The 15,824-nt window shown below is 58.6% G+C and overlaps 1 protein-coding gene across 3 annotated transcripts in view; it reads left to right on the forward strand.

The window, feature by feature from the left end:
• NGEF (neuronal guanine nucleotide exchange factor) overlaps nt 1–15,215 on the forward strand; it is a 105,014-nt gene extending 89,799 nt beyond the window's left edge. For all 3 annotated transcript variants that reach the window (XM_046644989.1, XM_046644988.1, XM_046644990.1), the window contains 10 exons: nt 1,455–1,615; nt 2,955–3,107; nt 4,363–4,492; nt 7,295–7,369; nt 9,679–9,768; nt 10,550–10,713; nt 11,206–11,361; nt 12,170–12,249; nt 12,976–13,080; nt 14,244–15,215. In XM_046644989.1, coding sequence (XP_046500945.1) covers nt 1,455–1,615; nt 2,955–3,107; nt 4,363–4,492; nt 7,295–7,369; nt 9,679–9,768; nt 10,550–10,713; nt 11,206–11,361; nt 12,170–12,249; nt 12,976–13,080; nt 14,244–14,434 — 1,305 coding nt within the window. In that variant the 3' untranslated portion in view covers nt 14,435–15,215. The remainder of the gene's footprint in view (nt 1–1,454; nt 1,616–2,954; nt 3,108–4,362; nt 4,493–7,294; nt 7,370–9,678; nt 9,769–10,549; nt 10,714–11,205; nt 11,362–12,169; nt 12,250–12,975; nt 13,081–14,243) is intronic.
• Nucleotides 15,216–15,824: the final 609 nt, after the last annotated feature.

The raw sequence follows: 15,824 nt of genomic DNA on the forward strand, positions 1-15,824 counted from the left end.
TCCTTCCTAACGCCTGAAGCTCAGCTTTCATTGCCGGAGCCTGGAGTCCTGGATCAGGGTTCTGACCCACGGGGAGGGTGAAGGAGCCGGGACCCAAAGGGAGTGAGATGTGGGCTGGGCAGGACACTGGGGGAGGGACCCAAATCCCCTGTGCTCATCACTGCTCTGTCTTTCCATCCCTCTGTCTGTCTGTTTCCTGGGGCTGACATCTCAAACGACCACAAACTGGGGCCTTAAAGCAACAGGAATTTATTCTCACCCAGTTGTAGAGCCCAGAAGCCTGACATCAAGGTGTCGGCAGGGCCACGCTCTCCTGAAGGCTCCGGGGAATCCTGCCTTTTGCAGCTTCCGGTGGCTCCAGGCCTTCCTTGACTTGCGGCCGCACCCCTCCCGTCTGTGTCTGCCTTCCCTGTGTGTCTGGGTCACGTCTCCCTCCTCCTCTCTCTTAAAAAGACACCTGTCCCTGGGTTTAGAGCCGGTCCTAACCCCAGAGGCTCTCCTGACCTTGACATCCTTAACTACATCTGGAAAAACCCTTTTTCCAAATAAGGTCACATTCACAAGTGCCTTAAGTGAGGATGTCGACACAGCTTTTGGGGGGTCTACAATTCACACCACGACGCTGTCCCTTCTGGGCAGCCACTGTGGAACCTGAGCCCGCCCTTGGTGGAGGAGAGTGGGGGTGATGGGGGAGGAAGGTCCCAGGGTGGTCTCAGGAGGGGCTGTGATCCGCTGTCTGCGCTTCACAGGATGATGCTCCAGAGGACCGAGCTTGGCTTAGTTTTGTTGGTTTCTAGGCTCCACAGTCAGGGAATAATCACAATATGGGATAAAGCTGCCTTCAAAAAGTGTGTTAGAGTATGGATTTCTCTCTCTCTTTTCCAAAATGAAATTGCTTTACCGATTACATGATGAGATCAGACCACGAAAGAAGTAAGACAGGCTCATTTTTCAATTTTCAGACAATTTAAAGGGTAAAAAAGGAAAGACTAACAGTCACCCTCAAATTCCACCCCATGCTGATGCCTGTGGTCAACATGGTGGCCCATTTCCTTCCAGACATCTTTCTGGGCATGTGGAAGGGGAGTCCCTCTCCCGATGACTTGCACGCCCACCCTGCACCAGGAAACACACCCGGCTCACCCTTAGCCGCTGTCGGGGCTCCTTTTGTTTTGCCTTGTTTGTGTCTTGGACATTAGGCTGCCTCCAGTTTCACCACAGTCAGCCACGAGAGCTTCCCCTCCAAGGGTGTGGCCGCTGGACCTGTCACCAACGTCTGGAAGCCCCTTCCTGCACGCACCCTTCCCAACACAGGCCTCGGCATGCGTCTTTCTTGACTTTTCAAACCATTGCCAAGCCTCCCTTTGCGTCTCTGTCTGAGAATGGGGCAGGCACCCTCCTGGAGGGTGAGTCCTCGGTGGTGACGGCTGCTCTGCCCCATGTCCCCGACGCAGGCCATGTTCGAGTTGGTCACCTCCGAGGCATCCTACTACAAAAGCCTGAGCCTGCTCGTGTCCCACTTCATGGAGAACGAGCGGCTGAAGAAGATGCTGCACCCGTCCGAGGCGCACATCCTCTTCTCCAATGTCCTGGACGTCATGGCCGTCAGCGAGCGGTGAGCCACCCACTCAGGGCCCTCTGGGGCCTGGCTTCCAGAACCTTCTCTCCTCACCTGGGGCACAGCTAAAGCGGGTGGCGAGTGCTCATTACACTGGCTTCTCTACTTTTTTTGTTTGGAATTTTCTATGATAAGATGTAAGTAAATATGTAAACCCAAACATCTACCACCTCTCCCAGTGGGGTAGCCAGTCACATCCCCCTGGATAGGCCTGCTATCTGCAGGTCCCTTCCCGCCAGCACAAGGGCTCCGTGTGTCGGGCACAGTCAGGCTGGTCTGTGGTGAGGCTCACGACCGGGTCCCGGATGTCCATGTAAGCGGTTCTTTATCCCGACGTCATCAAGCCGTGGCTTGGTGAGTGCAGGGCCCCAAGACCCCCTGGGGGCCAGTGCAGAGCATGGTCCGGGATTCGTGCTCTGTCCTCCAGTTCGATGGCGTGCGCCACAGCTCGTGGCCGTGCTTACTAGAACTGTGCTTTTGTTTTGCCCCTATGAAGGATGGGATGAGCTTAAGTGGCGGAGGAAAAGACTTCTGTTAATTGACTCTTGCAAAGAAGAAATGAATTCCAACCGTCTTGTTAGGACAAAAGATCCGTTTATCGTTTTCACTGGAGGCTGTAGAGTTTTGCAGCTCAAAGTGCAAAGCTCAGCTTTTGGAGCAGCTGCTCCAGCCTTGTGAGTTCAGATGTGAAACTGAGGTGCGGCAGAGCGGGGGCCCTTCCCCAGCAGTAGGAGCCTCTCCACCCCCGTGGGGTGCACCCTGGGAGCTGCTGGGTGGGTCCCTCCTCCACACGGACAGCCCACCTTTCTGTTCGCAGTCTGCCACCTCCTTGTGGCAGCCCCGCCCGGTGGGCTGCAGAGGAGAGAGCTGACTGAGACCAGAGCGGCCTCGGAGACCCCTTGGCCTCTGTTGCTTTACCCTCACTGGGGGAGAGCTGTCTTTTTATTTGCCTATTTATCTTTTATTATGGAAAATTCCAAGCATGCAGAAGTAGAGACACCAGTGTAAGGAGCCCACGCTTCAGCATCAAGGTTCACCCACATCCGCCACCCACGGGATCCTTCTGAAGCAACCCCCCACCGTCATTTCATTTCATCTGTAAACACATCAGTAGGTATCTAAAAGATAAGGTCTCCCTCTGTTTTAAAAAGACTCCTAGCGCTATTATCCACCCAAAAAACTGAACAAATAATTCCTTGACATGACCAAATGTGCCGCCCGTGCTGGGATCTCATCGTGTCCTGTTTGTCGGTTTGTCTGAGCCAGGCCCCTCGGTGGGGATGCATCCTGAGTCTCCCCACCCGGGCGCCCTGAACCCGACCCCTGCCTCCCGCAGGTTCCTCCTGGAGCTGGAGCGCCGGATGGAGGAGAACATTGTCATCTCGGACGTGTGCGACATCGTGCACCATTACGCAGCCAACCACTTCTCCGTCTATATCACCTACGTCAGCAACCAGACGTACCAGGAGCGGACCTACAAGCAGCTGCTGTGAGTGTGCCCAGGCCGCAGGTCCATGACCTGGCACAGCCAAGGGCGTGGGGGGCGGTCCTTGGACCTCTGCTTTCCCAGGGTGGTATGCAAGCCCAGCACATTCCAGGGCTTTCGGTGTCACTCGAGAAACGTTGACCCCAGGACAGTCAGCCACGGCGCCCACGGGTCCTGTGTGCAGGACGGCCATGCAGAGCTCTGTGAGGTTTAGAAAAGAGTCTGAGGCCAAGAGGGTAACATCTCAAGGCCCAGGACGTCAGAAAGCGGTTTGAACTGGAGACAAAGGCAAGAATGGGGTGAGCGGGAGTCTTTTTGCTGGTTATCCAGCAACGCCCAAGAATTTCTTGCTCGTCTGCCCACGTGGCAAACTTAATTGGGGTTTCGATTGCTGACATAATTTCTCATCAACTTGCCTCTTTTGAATTCTTTGCGTTTCTGTGCCACGCTTCGACGACAGTGTAACCAGTGAGGTATTCTTAGCCGACTCGGGAGCCCCAGCAGACTCCCCGAGCCTCACGTCTAAACGTTACACTTCACTGGGCCTTTCCGTCAAGATGCGTTGTTAACTGTGGACGTTTTAAAGCTCGAGTCTTCGGGGGTTTGGGTATTTTATGTTTCATTGAAAATTGGGATTTGAGGGAATCAGGATGCCATTTTTGAGGACAAACACTGAGAAGACGAGCATGCAGGAGATATTTCAGAAGGGGGCGGGCCCCGCGAGTGTAGACTGTCTCGGCCTGGGGAAAGGGCAGAGTGCTGTGACCCTGATGACGCACAGTCGGTGGCCTGGGTCCGATCCCCCACAGTCATTCCCCGGAGTCCTCGTCCCTGTGGACCCGGCCCCCTGCCGAGGTGGGCTGCACACGAGATGCCTGCCTGGCAGGAGTAGCTCAGGTTCTCCCTCTGTCACCGCCAGCGTGCTGCCTGTTCCTGTCCCTCCGCGGGTTCACCTTGCCGCGGTGTCCTGCTGGGTAAATCATTGACTGTGTGTCCGATTCATAGTCTTGGGCACGCAAGGAATCCTTGCCTCCCGCACACGACATATTCGGCTAAGTCTCCATGGGCCAGGCGTGTGAAGCCATGATGGCTATGTGACTTGTACATGATCAGTTAATTTTCCAGAAAAAAAGAAGAGATCAGCGTGTTTTCCATGCCCGTGGGCTGTCTGGGTCTTCCGAGGCTCTGGATGGGAAGGGAGCGCCCCCATTCATGCCACCCGCGAGCCAGAGACCCACTCTCGCGTCTCTGTCCCCAGCCAGGAGAAGGCAGCCTTCCGGGAGCTGATTGCGCAGCTGGAGCTCGACCCCAAGTGCAGGGGGCTGCCCCTCTCCTCTTTCCTCATCCTGCCTTTCCAGAGGATCACGCGCCTCAAGCTCTTGGTCCAGGTACCGGCCTCTCCCCCTAGCCATGCACCCCGGACTTGGGCATGCTTCTGCTGCCGCAGACCGTTCCCTTTGCTCATTCCCCGTCTCTGCTAGCTTTCTAGGAAGTCCATTTGTTCCACAAATCCTAAATAAGCTTCCACTGTGTGCCAAGCGGTACGGGACCCAGCCCCTGCTCCCAGGGAGCCACTTTCTAAGGGTGGAGATTGACAAACAGACATGGCCCGGAAGTGGTCATGACTGCGAGGACAGTGAAACAGTGTGACACAACAGGGGGTGAATGCCTAGCCACTGCCAGTTGGGGGACAGGAGACACTCTTGAACGAGTGACAATTAAGCTAAGACTTGGCTGTTAGGGAAGAGCCATTCAGGTGACAGGGGACTGCTTGTGCAAAGGTCCTGGGGCAGCTGGAAGGTGAGCAGTGAGCTGGGGGAACATGACGGAAGGGAGTGAGTGTGGAGACGTGGGCAGAGACCAACCAGAGGGCCTACAGGGCTGATATGACACAGGCTCTATCCTCAGTGTGATGGGAGGCACCTGGCCTGACTGACATTTGTAAGAGCTCACAGTGGCTGCCCTGTGGAGAGAGACAGGCGGGAGAGCAAGAGTGAAGTGAGGGAGGGTTAGGAAGCAATTCGAGAAAAAAAGATGGCTTAGCAGGGCCTAGGGGGCAGATCCTGGAGGAGAATCAGTGACCTGAGACGTGGACTTGCCACTGTGGAGTGAGAGGGAAGGAAAGGAATCTTCTAGTTCGAGCGACTCAGGAGATGCTGCCGTCTCCCGAGGTGGGGCGACCGGGTCGGGGCCGTCAGGGTTTGAGCTTGAACTGCCTGAGTTTGAGATGACTTTGAGCAGTTGGCCATCCAGGTGTAGAGTTAAAGGGGGCAGTCAGGGCGGGAACTCTGGGCGTCGAGGTGGCAGTTAATCCGAGAGACCTCCCAGGAAAGAGACAGGGCTCCCGACACCCGGCCCTGGGACGCCATCCCAAGAAGGAACAGCAGTGAGGGGGGACGCGGACTCAGGGAGCTGGGGTCAGGGGGCCTGGAGAGGATGAGATTTCCTGAAAGGGGGGCTCCAAGGAGCCACAGACCCCTGTGCCTGCCGCATGCTGGTGGGCGTGTTCACCCCCGTCCTGAGCGGAGGGAAGCCACCAAGCAGATGAAGTGGATGGTGTGGACCCACTGTGGCTCTGAGGGGAATGAGCTGAGATGGTGACCTGTGAGCCATAGTTAGAGGAGGTCAGAGGTCAGGCAGGTGGGAGACCAAAGGCCGTGGGGAGAAGCAGCGTGGTGGGGAGGAGAGGTCGGAGCCGCCCCAGGAGGAAGGGGCTCATGGCCCGAGACCAAAGAAACTGGTGTTGGAAGAAGCCACTCCCGGGGTGGCAGGTGAGAGCACTGTGGGAACACAGCGAGGGCGACCCCACGTCACAGGATGCTGGGGAATGAAGGAGTCACGGGTGAATTTTGTTTTTAACTTGGAAAAACTGAATCAGAAGATAGTCACGTTTCCTGATGATGCAGAGAGAAAACGTTTTAAGAAATTTTATAGGAAAAGAGCATATATGGACATACAAAAATCTAACTTTTGTCTGATGACAACCAACAAAGCAAAGGTCAAGACCTACCTTAACGTTGTCATGAGGAAAACAGTGGATCGGGGGTGGGGGGGCCCGGGCGGGCTGGGGGGCTGCCAGGGAAGGTTCAGAGGAAGCGTGTTTGCGGGGGAAGCCGGGGTGAGGGCCTTCCAGGGAGAAATGCCCGTCACTGCATAAGGTGGGGTACAGGGGTCCCCAGAGAGGCAGCTGGCATGGGGGGCACGTGCACCATCCCGTCTGAGGCCACGAGCAGGACCCACCTAGTTGGATGGGAGCTTCATTCCAATGGGAAAAGGTGGAGCCTGAGCCTGCTCATGAGAGATAGATTTGGGAGTAAGGGGACCGTTACCGACAGGGTTTGGTGGCCCCACGTCGGTGAGGGAGGCCCCAGGAGAGTCTGAGATGACCCTGGGTCTCTGACGTGGCAGCGGGGTGGGGCGAGACAGGCAGTGGGAGGGGTCTAGGTCTGGTCTGGAGCCCAGGAGAGAGGTGCTGGAGACGTTCGTGGGGCCGCCATCGCACGCGGCAGGTGGAGGCGGGTGGGTTGTGCTCAGATGCACCCAAACCTCCTTATGGGACAAAAGCAGATCGGAAAATCTGGGCCCGGTGAGGACGGCTAGGCAGAGACTGTGTGAAGTCTGGAGGGTGAGGCAGACTTGCAATTTACAGACAGAGGCAACATGAGCATCATTTTCTGTTAATTCAAGAAAATGGAACCATTAGAAAAAAGACATTTTTATCAATAAAACGGAGTTAACAAAGCCTCGGGGTCATTGTGACTTGCCTTCAAATGACGATCCCAGAGGACAGGGTGGGGAAGCCCCTGGTGCCCACCGTGAGCGTTGGGCTCCCCCTGGGGACAGGGCTGGCCCTGGGCATCCCTGCCTGCCCCACCAGCACATGGTCGCCTCCTCTGCTTTGACCTGCATTGAACTTGGTCCCCATGGTTAATCCTCTTGGGAGGCTTTGACTCCTGGCGCGCATTTTAGAGCCGGGCAAGGCTTTGGGTCAGGATGCTCAGCCCTCGGCCCGGCTGAGGGTTCTCCTGCCCTCTGTCCGTCACCTGGTCGGGGTTTTTGTACATGGATGTCACAGCCACGTGAGGCTGTTAGGACCGGTGCAGCAAGGAGGCCACCACTGCAAGGCAGGGTGGAGAGGGGAGGAGAGGCTGTTCGTGACGAATATTAATGCAGGCTTTCCCTGTGCTCAGAACATCCTGAAGAGAGTGGAAGAGAGGTCTGAGCGCGAATGCACCGCCTTGGACGCTCACAAAGAACTGGAACTGGTGAGTCGTGCTTCTTTCTTGCTTCCTGATGACCTGCTTTCCTCATCTGGACCCGCCTTCCTGCTCCTGCTCCCTCGTGTGTCAGTGTGTCTTTGGGAAATGCAAATTCGTTTTACTGTTTACTTTTGCAATCCAGAAAAGTCATTGGGTCTAAAACATACGTCGGTGTGGCCTGAGCAGGATGCAATGTCCTCATTCTCCACTCCGGGCTGTTGGTGTGCCCGGGGTGGAGGAGGCAGCTGCTGGGCACTCTGTACCCGTGTTGGCCTCTGCTGCTGCCCTCAGGCTGGTCTCTCTCATCAGCTGCTCACCACAGGCGTCTGGGGCGCTTCAGAGAGCCCACGCTTGTCCTTGCCTGTTTCCGGTGTCTTCCCACCTGTGACACCTGCTGACGCTGGCTCTGGCCGTCCCTGTGCCCGGACACAACCTGCCCCATGCATTTCTCCTCCTCCGCGCCTCTGCCCTTCTCTCGGGCGGCCCCTCCCCTCTCTCTGTGGAAGGACACACTGGCCCTGCCGAGCCCATCTCCGCGCCTGGTCCTCGGAGAGAAGCGTTCCTCCTGGGAGTCCCCCGCAGAGTAGGGGTCATGCAGGAGGGGTCAGAGAATGTGTCTGTTCTCAGCGCTGGGCTAACGTGGATCCTTCTGTCTTAAAGCACTGGCTCGTGTGTTTGGCTTCTGGTGTCAGCTGGAGCTGAGAGCCAGCTCCTGGCAGCTGTGCGAGGGCGACGTTGTCGTGCTAGTGATCCGTGATGGACGAGAGCCTGGTGCTCTCTTTCCGGCAGCAGCAGCTTAGTAAAAGGACTAGGCCCGTGGGCGTCTGATGGTGGGTCTAAGCCACGTGGAGCCAAGAGGACTTCTTAAGTCATTTTACCCCGGCCTCTCCTCATGTCCGTTACTCAGACCAGTTGGCCACCAAAATCCTTCTGGCACCCTTTGAATACTGGGGGGAAACAGCGCTCCCCTCATAGCCTCGTGGGGAAAGGCTGGAGCCTCGAGCCGGCTGGTCAGGGAGGGCCAGTGACCTGGGAGTGGGGCAGCATCTTTGGGCCATCTGCCCACCCCCGGAACTCACATATCTGATCCGACGGGAATCCATTCTGGCCCCCACCGGGCAGCTGGCCACACTGAGCCCCAGAAGGCGAGTCCAGTGATGCTACGGCCTGTGAGAGGCCCACGTGCTCCAAGGGCTTTTCCTGTGGTCAGCTGGGGGCCAGGCGAACACTTTCTATTCCTTAAGTTCTTTTCCACCATCATCTCCCTTTTTTTCTCCTTGTAATGAAAGTGTACTCTTGTTTCTCATAGTTTACTTTTTTTAAAAAAATAAAGGTGGGTTTTTTTCTAATGTATAAAAGTAATTGCTGCTCAATTCCAAAAAAAAAACACAAAGTGCTCGTAAGTAAAAAGATGATGGTAAAGATCAGTTATCCCACACCCCCTGCTGACATGCTGGGGCGTGCCCTTCCAGACCTCTTTCTAAACAGACACCTGCACACACAACTGTATTCTTTGCAAAAAGGGATTGTGGTTTATAAGCCAGCTTTGCTCTCCATTCTAGTGCATGCAAAATTATTGCAATTTTTAATGATTTCGAGGAACAGGGTTATACAGATATATTAGCATCAGTCCCAGTTGGTGGACATTTAGGTTGGTGACAGTTTTCCTCATTCTAAGCTACACTGCCAGGAACATCCTTGTGCAGACATCTTTGGGCACCGTCCTCATGCACGACTGCTGAGTGCCTGCCGGGGCCGGGCTCTGTTCTAAACACCCGTGATCCGGTGTGGAATGTTGGTTTTTCCACGTGAGTCCCCAGAAGTCCCAGTTAATGCGATTTATTGGGCCTCTCGGTACGTGGGCTGCCTCCAGGAAGGTGGGGAATCTGCTCTCCCCTACAGCGGGTGACAGGGCCCATGTCCCCACAGCTTGGCCAGCCTGGAGCCTTGTCTGCCTGCCTCTTCCAATCTGACAGATGGGAAAGGACATCTAATTCACTTTCTAGGTGATGCGAGGGGTCGGCATCCTCTTTTATGTTCCCTGGGGTTTACTTCCAAGTGAGGACAAGGCCACTAACTTTCTCCACCAGAACCGAGAGCCATACCTAACAGCCTGACAGGTTTTCCAACTGGCCTTTTTTCCAGAAGGTGCTGGAGAAAGGAGCTGCTGTCCTTTTGAGACTAGCCAGTCTCAGCTGTGGGCACAGTGTCGGGTCCCAGTGGTTGTTTAGCCCTTTGGGACCTGAGTGGACAGAAGGAAGTGGCCAGTGACAGCTGGCTGCCGGTGGCCTGACGTGTCCTCCTTCGTGTCCCAGGTGGTAAAATCATGCAACGAGGGCGTCAGGAAAATGAGCCGCACGGAGCAGATGATCAGCATTCAGAAGAAGATGGAGTTTAAGATCAAGGTGAGCCTGCTCCCGTCCACCTGTCCTGGCCCAGCCCAGCCGGCTGGAGCATTGGTCACTGGCCAGGCCTGCTGAATGCCACCCTTGGGTCTCAGTGCAGTGTCACGTCCACCGAGGCCCCGCCTGTCCCGGTCACCAGGCTCCATCACACTGGCCTAGACTGTCTCCCTAGAGACTGTGGGCAGGGACCCGGGAGCTGCCTGCCCGAGTCTGGAGTCTGGATCCTGCTCTCATTTACTGGCTGTGTGACCTTGAGCATGAAGTACATGACAGGGACCATTCCAGGGACTCTCCAGTCTGGGGGATTTGAAAATCTTCTCCCCCAACTTTACCTAAAGGTTCAGGCATCAGTGAGCCCGCAGGGCCGTACGGCCTGGGTTTCTGGTCGCCCTGGATGTGGGAGCCAAGCCCCAATCGAGGATGCAGACGTGGCTTTCTGGGCCCCCCATCGAGCTCCTCCTGCCAGGCCGCCCACCCTTGAGCCCCAGAGTGGGGACCCCAGACTGGGCCTCTTGGCCCCGTGGTACCCAGTTCTTTCCTCTCCCTGTGAACTCAGCCCCTCCCCTGATTCTGCATCACACAGGCCGAGCGTGGTGAGGGGATGACGACACACACAGAGGCGCCCACACCCACGCACATGTGTGCACAAACACATACAGTACACATGGATACGCTTAGACACATATACACAGCAGCACAGTGAGGGCCGCGGGGGAGCCTCTGGGAGGCGCGTGGAGGGCCACGCCGTCTGACACCGCCCCCCCCCCCGCCCCCCGCCCAGTCGGTGCCCATCATCTCCCACTCCCGCTGGCTGCTGAAGCAGGGCGAGCTGCAGCAGATGTCAGGCCCCAAGACATCCCGGACCCTGCGGACCAAGAAGCTCTTCCAGGATATTTACCTCTTCCTCTTCAACGACCTGCTGGTGATCTGCCGGCAGATCCCGGGGTGAGCTGGCCTGAGGGGGGCATCGGCGGTTGGCGGCCGGCACGGGGAGGGCGGCATGGAGAGGACAGGGTTATCTGTGGCCGGGGGTCGGCCGGCAGGGTGGCGGGAGAGAGGTCGGACTTTGATTGGGGTTTAAAGGGCTGCTCCGTTCTTGTCCAGCTTTGGGCCTTTGGGCAAGCTTATTTAAAGCTCCTGAGCCTCAGTTTCCCCTGCTGTTGAGCGAGGGTTTCACTCCTTGGATATGGGGAGCCCAGCTCAGTGCATGCACTGTCGGAGCTCAGTAGAGGGGTGACTGCAACATTGTTGGTGCTGGTCCCGTGTCCACTGGCCACACCAAGGGAGGGGTTCAGGTGGGGGGCTTCCAGAAGGAGGTGAGGAGTGGCCAGAGCAGTGGGGTCAGTCCTGCTGGCTGGCTGGGGTTGGGGCGGATCCCCCGGAACCCCCGGGTCTCCTTGGGACTCACACACCTGCCCGGCCACCCTTGGTCCCCAGAGACAAGTACCAGGTGTTTGACTCGGCCCCACGGGGCCTGCTCCGCGTGGAGGAGCTGGAGGACCAGGGCCAGACGCTGGCCAACGTGTTCATCCTGCGGCTGCTCGAGAACGCCGATGACCGGGAGGCCACCTACATGCTGAAGGCATCCTCACAGTGAGTGCCCAGGGCCACCCGCACCCTGTGACGCCCGCCCGAGGCGCTCCGAGTCTCCTTCCAGGTGGAGCCGGCTCCAGGGCTCCGCACCCACTGTCCTTCCTGCCCCCAGACTCTGCAGGGAGTTAGGATCCAGGTGTGGGGCTGTTGGGGGGGTGGCTGCACTTGCTGGGGGTGCCTGTGTGCACATGTGTGCACGTATGTGTGCACGTGTGTGCGTGTGCACGTGTGTGTCTTCCCTCTGGGCCTCAGACTCTAGCTGGGCCCCATGAGATGTAGAACCCTTGGGCCATGCTTACTGGTGAGCCCCTGTTGCTGTGTGGCCTCAGGGCCACCTCATCACCTCTCTGAGCAGCCAGGCCACCTACCCTGCAGTCCAGCCTCTGAGAGGAACAGACGAGATGGGTGGGGAGAGGCTTTGTGGCCGTGGGGCCCAGCACCTGACATACAGAGGCTCTATGTGCAGACCAGGCCCCCCCAGACTCACAGGTGCTGCCCTCCCCATCTCCATCCAGTTCTCAACGCCTGGGGCAGGTGGGGAGGCACGTCCACCTTCCCCAGTGTACACTTCCCACAGGCAGTGGCTTCAGGGCAGCCGGCCTGCACTCTGTTGAGGTGTCAAGGGGGGCTGGCCCTCACCGACAGACTTTAAAGCTGGGGAGACTATATAGGGCTCCCCCTCCGTGCGTCCCCGCCGGATTCTGGGCACGCTCCTGCCGTAGCCCCAGGCGGGGCTCAGGACCCAGTGGCCAGCTCGGTGGTGGCTCTGGCTCCACGGTTGAACATGTGTCCTCTCCCCATGTCCCAGGAGCGAGATGAAGCGGTGGATGACCTCGCTGGCCCCCAACCGGAGAACCAAGTTTGTGTCCTTCACGTCCCGGCTGCTGGGTAAGCGGTCCGGTGGGCAGGGGGCACCTGCTGGGCGGGGCAGCCAAGGCCGTGGTGGCATCAGGTCCTTGCATCCACCCGAAGGGCTGGGCTTCCAGGCCAGTGTCCCAGAGGCCCGCGTGGCCTCCGGGAAGCCGCTGGGCCTGCCTGAGGGTCCTCTCTACAAGTGCAAGCTGAGTAGCCAATGGAGGACATGGGCGTAGCCTGAGCTTGGCGAACATTTGGAGGGTTAATGAAGAAATAAAAGTCACTGGGTCTTAAGTGACAGCTACCGAGTGGAAACCAAGAGGGATTTGGGCCCAGAGGCAAACACCAGTGTTCTTTGGGGCCGCCCGTTGTCTGAAAACCTTACAGAATATAAAAGAGTGTGAGTCCAGCTGCCTGACCAGGCTCCCAAGTCCTGACTGTCCCGGAGCTGCTCCCAGGGCCACAACCCAGGTCCCCAAAGTTCCTTGTGAAGTGGGGAATGAGGGCCCCTCGCAGCCTGTGCGGCCTCTTGGCCCGTGCAGTTTTGTCAGCCTCGTGGCAGTTTCAGTCATCATTTCTTTGCAGCCACACCCTCCCCCTCGCAGGAGCCATTTGGCGGATGCTGTGGAGTCTTGCGTTGCTCCTCAGACGGGCAACACATCCCTGCTCACCGCTGGGGTGTCAAGGGTTTGCCTGCGCACCGGGCAGGGCAGGTGACACAGTGATGAGGGCATGCCACCTCCCTCTCCCCGCCCCCAGACTGCCCCCAGGTCCAGTGTGTGCACCCGTACGTGGCCCAGCAGCCGGATGAACTGACGCTGGAGCTGGCCGACATCCTGAACATCCTGGAGAAGACTGAGGATGGTGAGGCCCGGGGCTGGCGCATCTCCCGCTCGGGGCCCCCGGGATGCCCAGTGCCTCTGCTGTCCTCTCCTGGAGCTCCAAGGTCTGCCCTCCCCCTTAGCACTAGGCCCGAGCGCCCAGCTCCACGTCCCCTTCACCTCGTCCCACCCTGGCCTGGGCCCACCCATCACAAAGGGAGGGGTGATGGCCGGGAACACCCTGACCCTGACCCTGGACTTGCAACAAGCTTCCAGGTGAGCCTGTGACCACCAGGCTCTGACCCCCGTGTAGGCCAAGCAGCCACCCACCCAGCCCCTGCCACCCCTGCTGTGGGCGTCAGTGCCAAACGAGGTTCGCCCCCCAACCCCCAAAAATTGACCCCTTATCTCTACATCAATTGCTCCTAATCAGAATCCCCCCAAAATGCCCCAAGCATCTCCCTCCCCCACCCCCTCCTCTCCTTCGAGGTCCTGGCTGGAAGGCCTCAGGCTGGTACCTCCAGGGCAGGCCGTTTCCGCTGTTCCCAAATCCCAGGGGCTTGCCCTGCACTGGAAGAGCAGGGGCCTCTCCCCTCCCCTCGGAGGAATACACAGCCCGGCCCCCCTCCCGTGTGGCCTGCAGAGTGGGCCCTCAGACCCTGGTCTTAGCCCTGCCCTGGGACCTGTCAGTGACACGGTGATCTCAGGGGGAGGGAAGGAGGGCCAGGGCCCTCTGCTGGTGTCAGCCAGTTGATGATGGCCACCTTCAGCTGACCCCCCAGCTCTCCAGGGAGGGCTGCCCAAAAAGAGGGTGGTGGTGGGCTTCCAGGCTGGGTAACCAAGTGGTCAGCTCCCACCCGCACCAGCGCCCTGGGACCCGGCCCTTGGGGTCTCCTGGCCTCATCCAGGATTGCTGAGGGCTTGGGAATGGGTTCCGAAGGCAATGCATTTAGAGCACGCTTGTTCTGTCATGGCCTGTGCACACACACTATGCTCCTGAGGAGGGCGTCCGGGTGGCATGTGGGGGACAAACCGGGTCTGAGCATCTCCGGCAGGAGTTTTCGGAGCAGGGCCCTCTGGAGAGGCCGGCTGGCTCTCCCGCGCCTCCCTCGCTCTGCTCCCCACCCAGACGGGAGCCCCAGCCTGCAGGGAGGCCCAGCCTGCACCCCTGCGAGAGTGCCTGACCCCCGTCCCCTCCCCACGCAGGGTGGATCTTTGGCGAGCGTCTGCACGACCAGGAGAGAGGCTGGTTCCCCAGCAACATGACTGAGGAGATCTTGAATCCCAAGATCCGGTCCCAGAACCTCAAGGAGTGTTTCCGTGTCCATAAGATGGACGACCCTCAGCGCAGCCAGAATAAGGACCGCAGGAAGCTGGGCAGCCGAAACCGGCAATGACCCCCGGCCCCCAGCCTGGCGGGGATGCGGGTGAACCCCGATGGATGGTGGAGGGGCTCTGGGGAAGGCCAGTGCCTCCCCAGGCGCAGGGGGTGACCGGGGCGCCCAGTGCAGGAGCCACCCCAGCCCTCGTCCCTGCCACGTGGTGCGTGCTCGCGTGTCCTGGCCCCTTGCTCCCACGCTGGAGGAGGGGAGCCCACGTGTCTGCTCTGCTGCATCTGTAAACGGGAAAGTATATTTTAAACAGTATTACACCATCACTCCCTCCGGGCTCTTAGAGGGGGTGGCGGGGGTTGGCATGCTCCGGGGGCCTCCCCAGGCCCTGGAAGAGGCCCCAGACCCAGGATGTCCTTGGCTGAGGGCAGGTGCGAAGGTGATGATTGTCATTACCCCCTGCACGTGCCCTGTCTTCCCCAGAAGCTGTCAGAATCCACCAGGCGTGCAGGTGGACCACCCCTGCCCAGTGAGCTTGATGGGCAGCCCTTGGTCCTGATTCAAAGAACTGAGGGACCAACCGCCTCTGTCCACCCCCTCCCCAAGCCTCGCCAGCCTCTGGCTGCACGGCCAGGCCCTGCCTCCTGGCAGGCCTACCAGAGCTTGGCTGAGGGCCCATGCGTCTCTGGCTCCTTGACAGGCTGGATGTAACTTGTGTCTCTGACCCTTTAGGAGCCCAGGTGTTGTAAGGAATGACTTGGTCACTGCATTCTGTATCGGTTATGGTTCCGAGAAAAGCAAATATCATTTTTGGCTGCATTAAAAGAAGCATCATGTACAAAATAAAGGAGGTGAAAGTCTACTCTTTATTGCCCTGGGTGCACACAGGAATCAGGTGTTTGCTTCTGCACAGGGAGAGGGGAGCCCCCTTCAAGGTCAGTGGAGGAGGCTTGTCCAGGGAGGGGGATGAGGAGGCTTTGGGTGAAGGGGGAAGCTGCCGGGCTTGGGGCCTCAGGATGGAAGTGGATTGGGGCCTCCACTAGTGGAAGGACTTCAGAAACAGAAGAAGACTTCCGAGGGAGTTGGGGATGCCCTTCTGCTGCAGTGGAAGCGAGAAGGCAGGTTGGAGAGACCACGGCGGGACTGCAGTGGTCCCACGGGAGCTGACCACTGGGCGTGGGGCTGGGCTTCCTACCTGGCCAGTCACTGGCCTGGACCATTCCTCCCCCTTCCTAGAAGTAGCCCGTTACCCTGAGGCTGCAGCTCCTGCCCCAGCCCAGCTGGCCCTCAGAGCTACCCCCGACCCCGACCCCTCCCTTCAGTCCTGGAATGTGGAGGCCCCTGACTCTGACCCCACCCCGCCCTGCCTGCCTGGGACACCCTCTTTCTGCCAGGAGACGTTAGAAGCCCACGATTCAGATCAAGCGGCACTTGGTAGCATCTTCCCACAGGCCGC

The sequence above is a fragment of the Equus quagga genome, chromosome 17, assembly GCF_021613505.1.
Source record: "Equus quagga isolate Etosha38 chromosome 17, UCLA_HA_Equagga_1.0, whole genome shotgun sequence".
NCBI classification, from domain to species: Eukaryota; Metazoa; Chordata; class Mammalia; order Perissodactyla; family Equidae; genus Equus; species Equus quagga.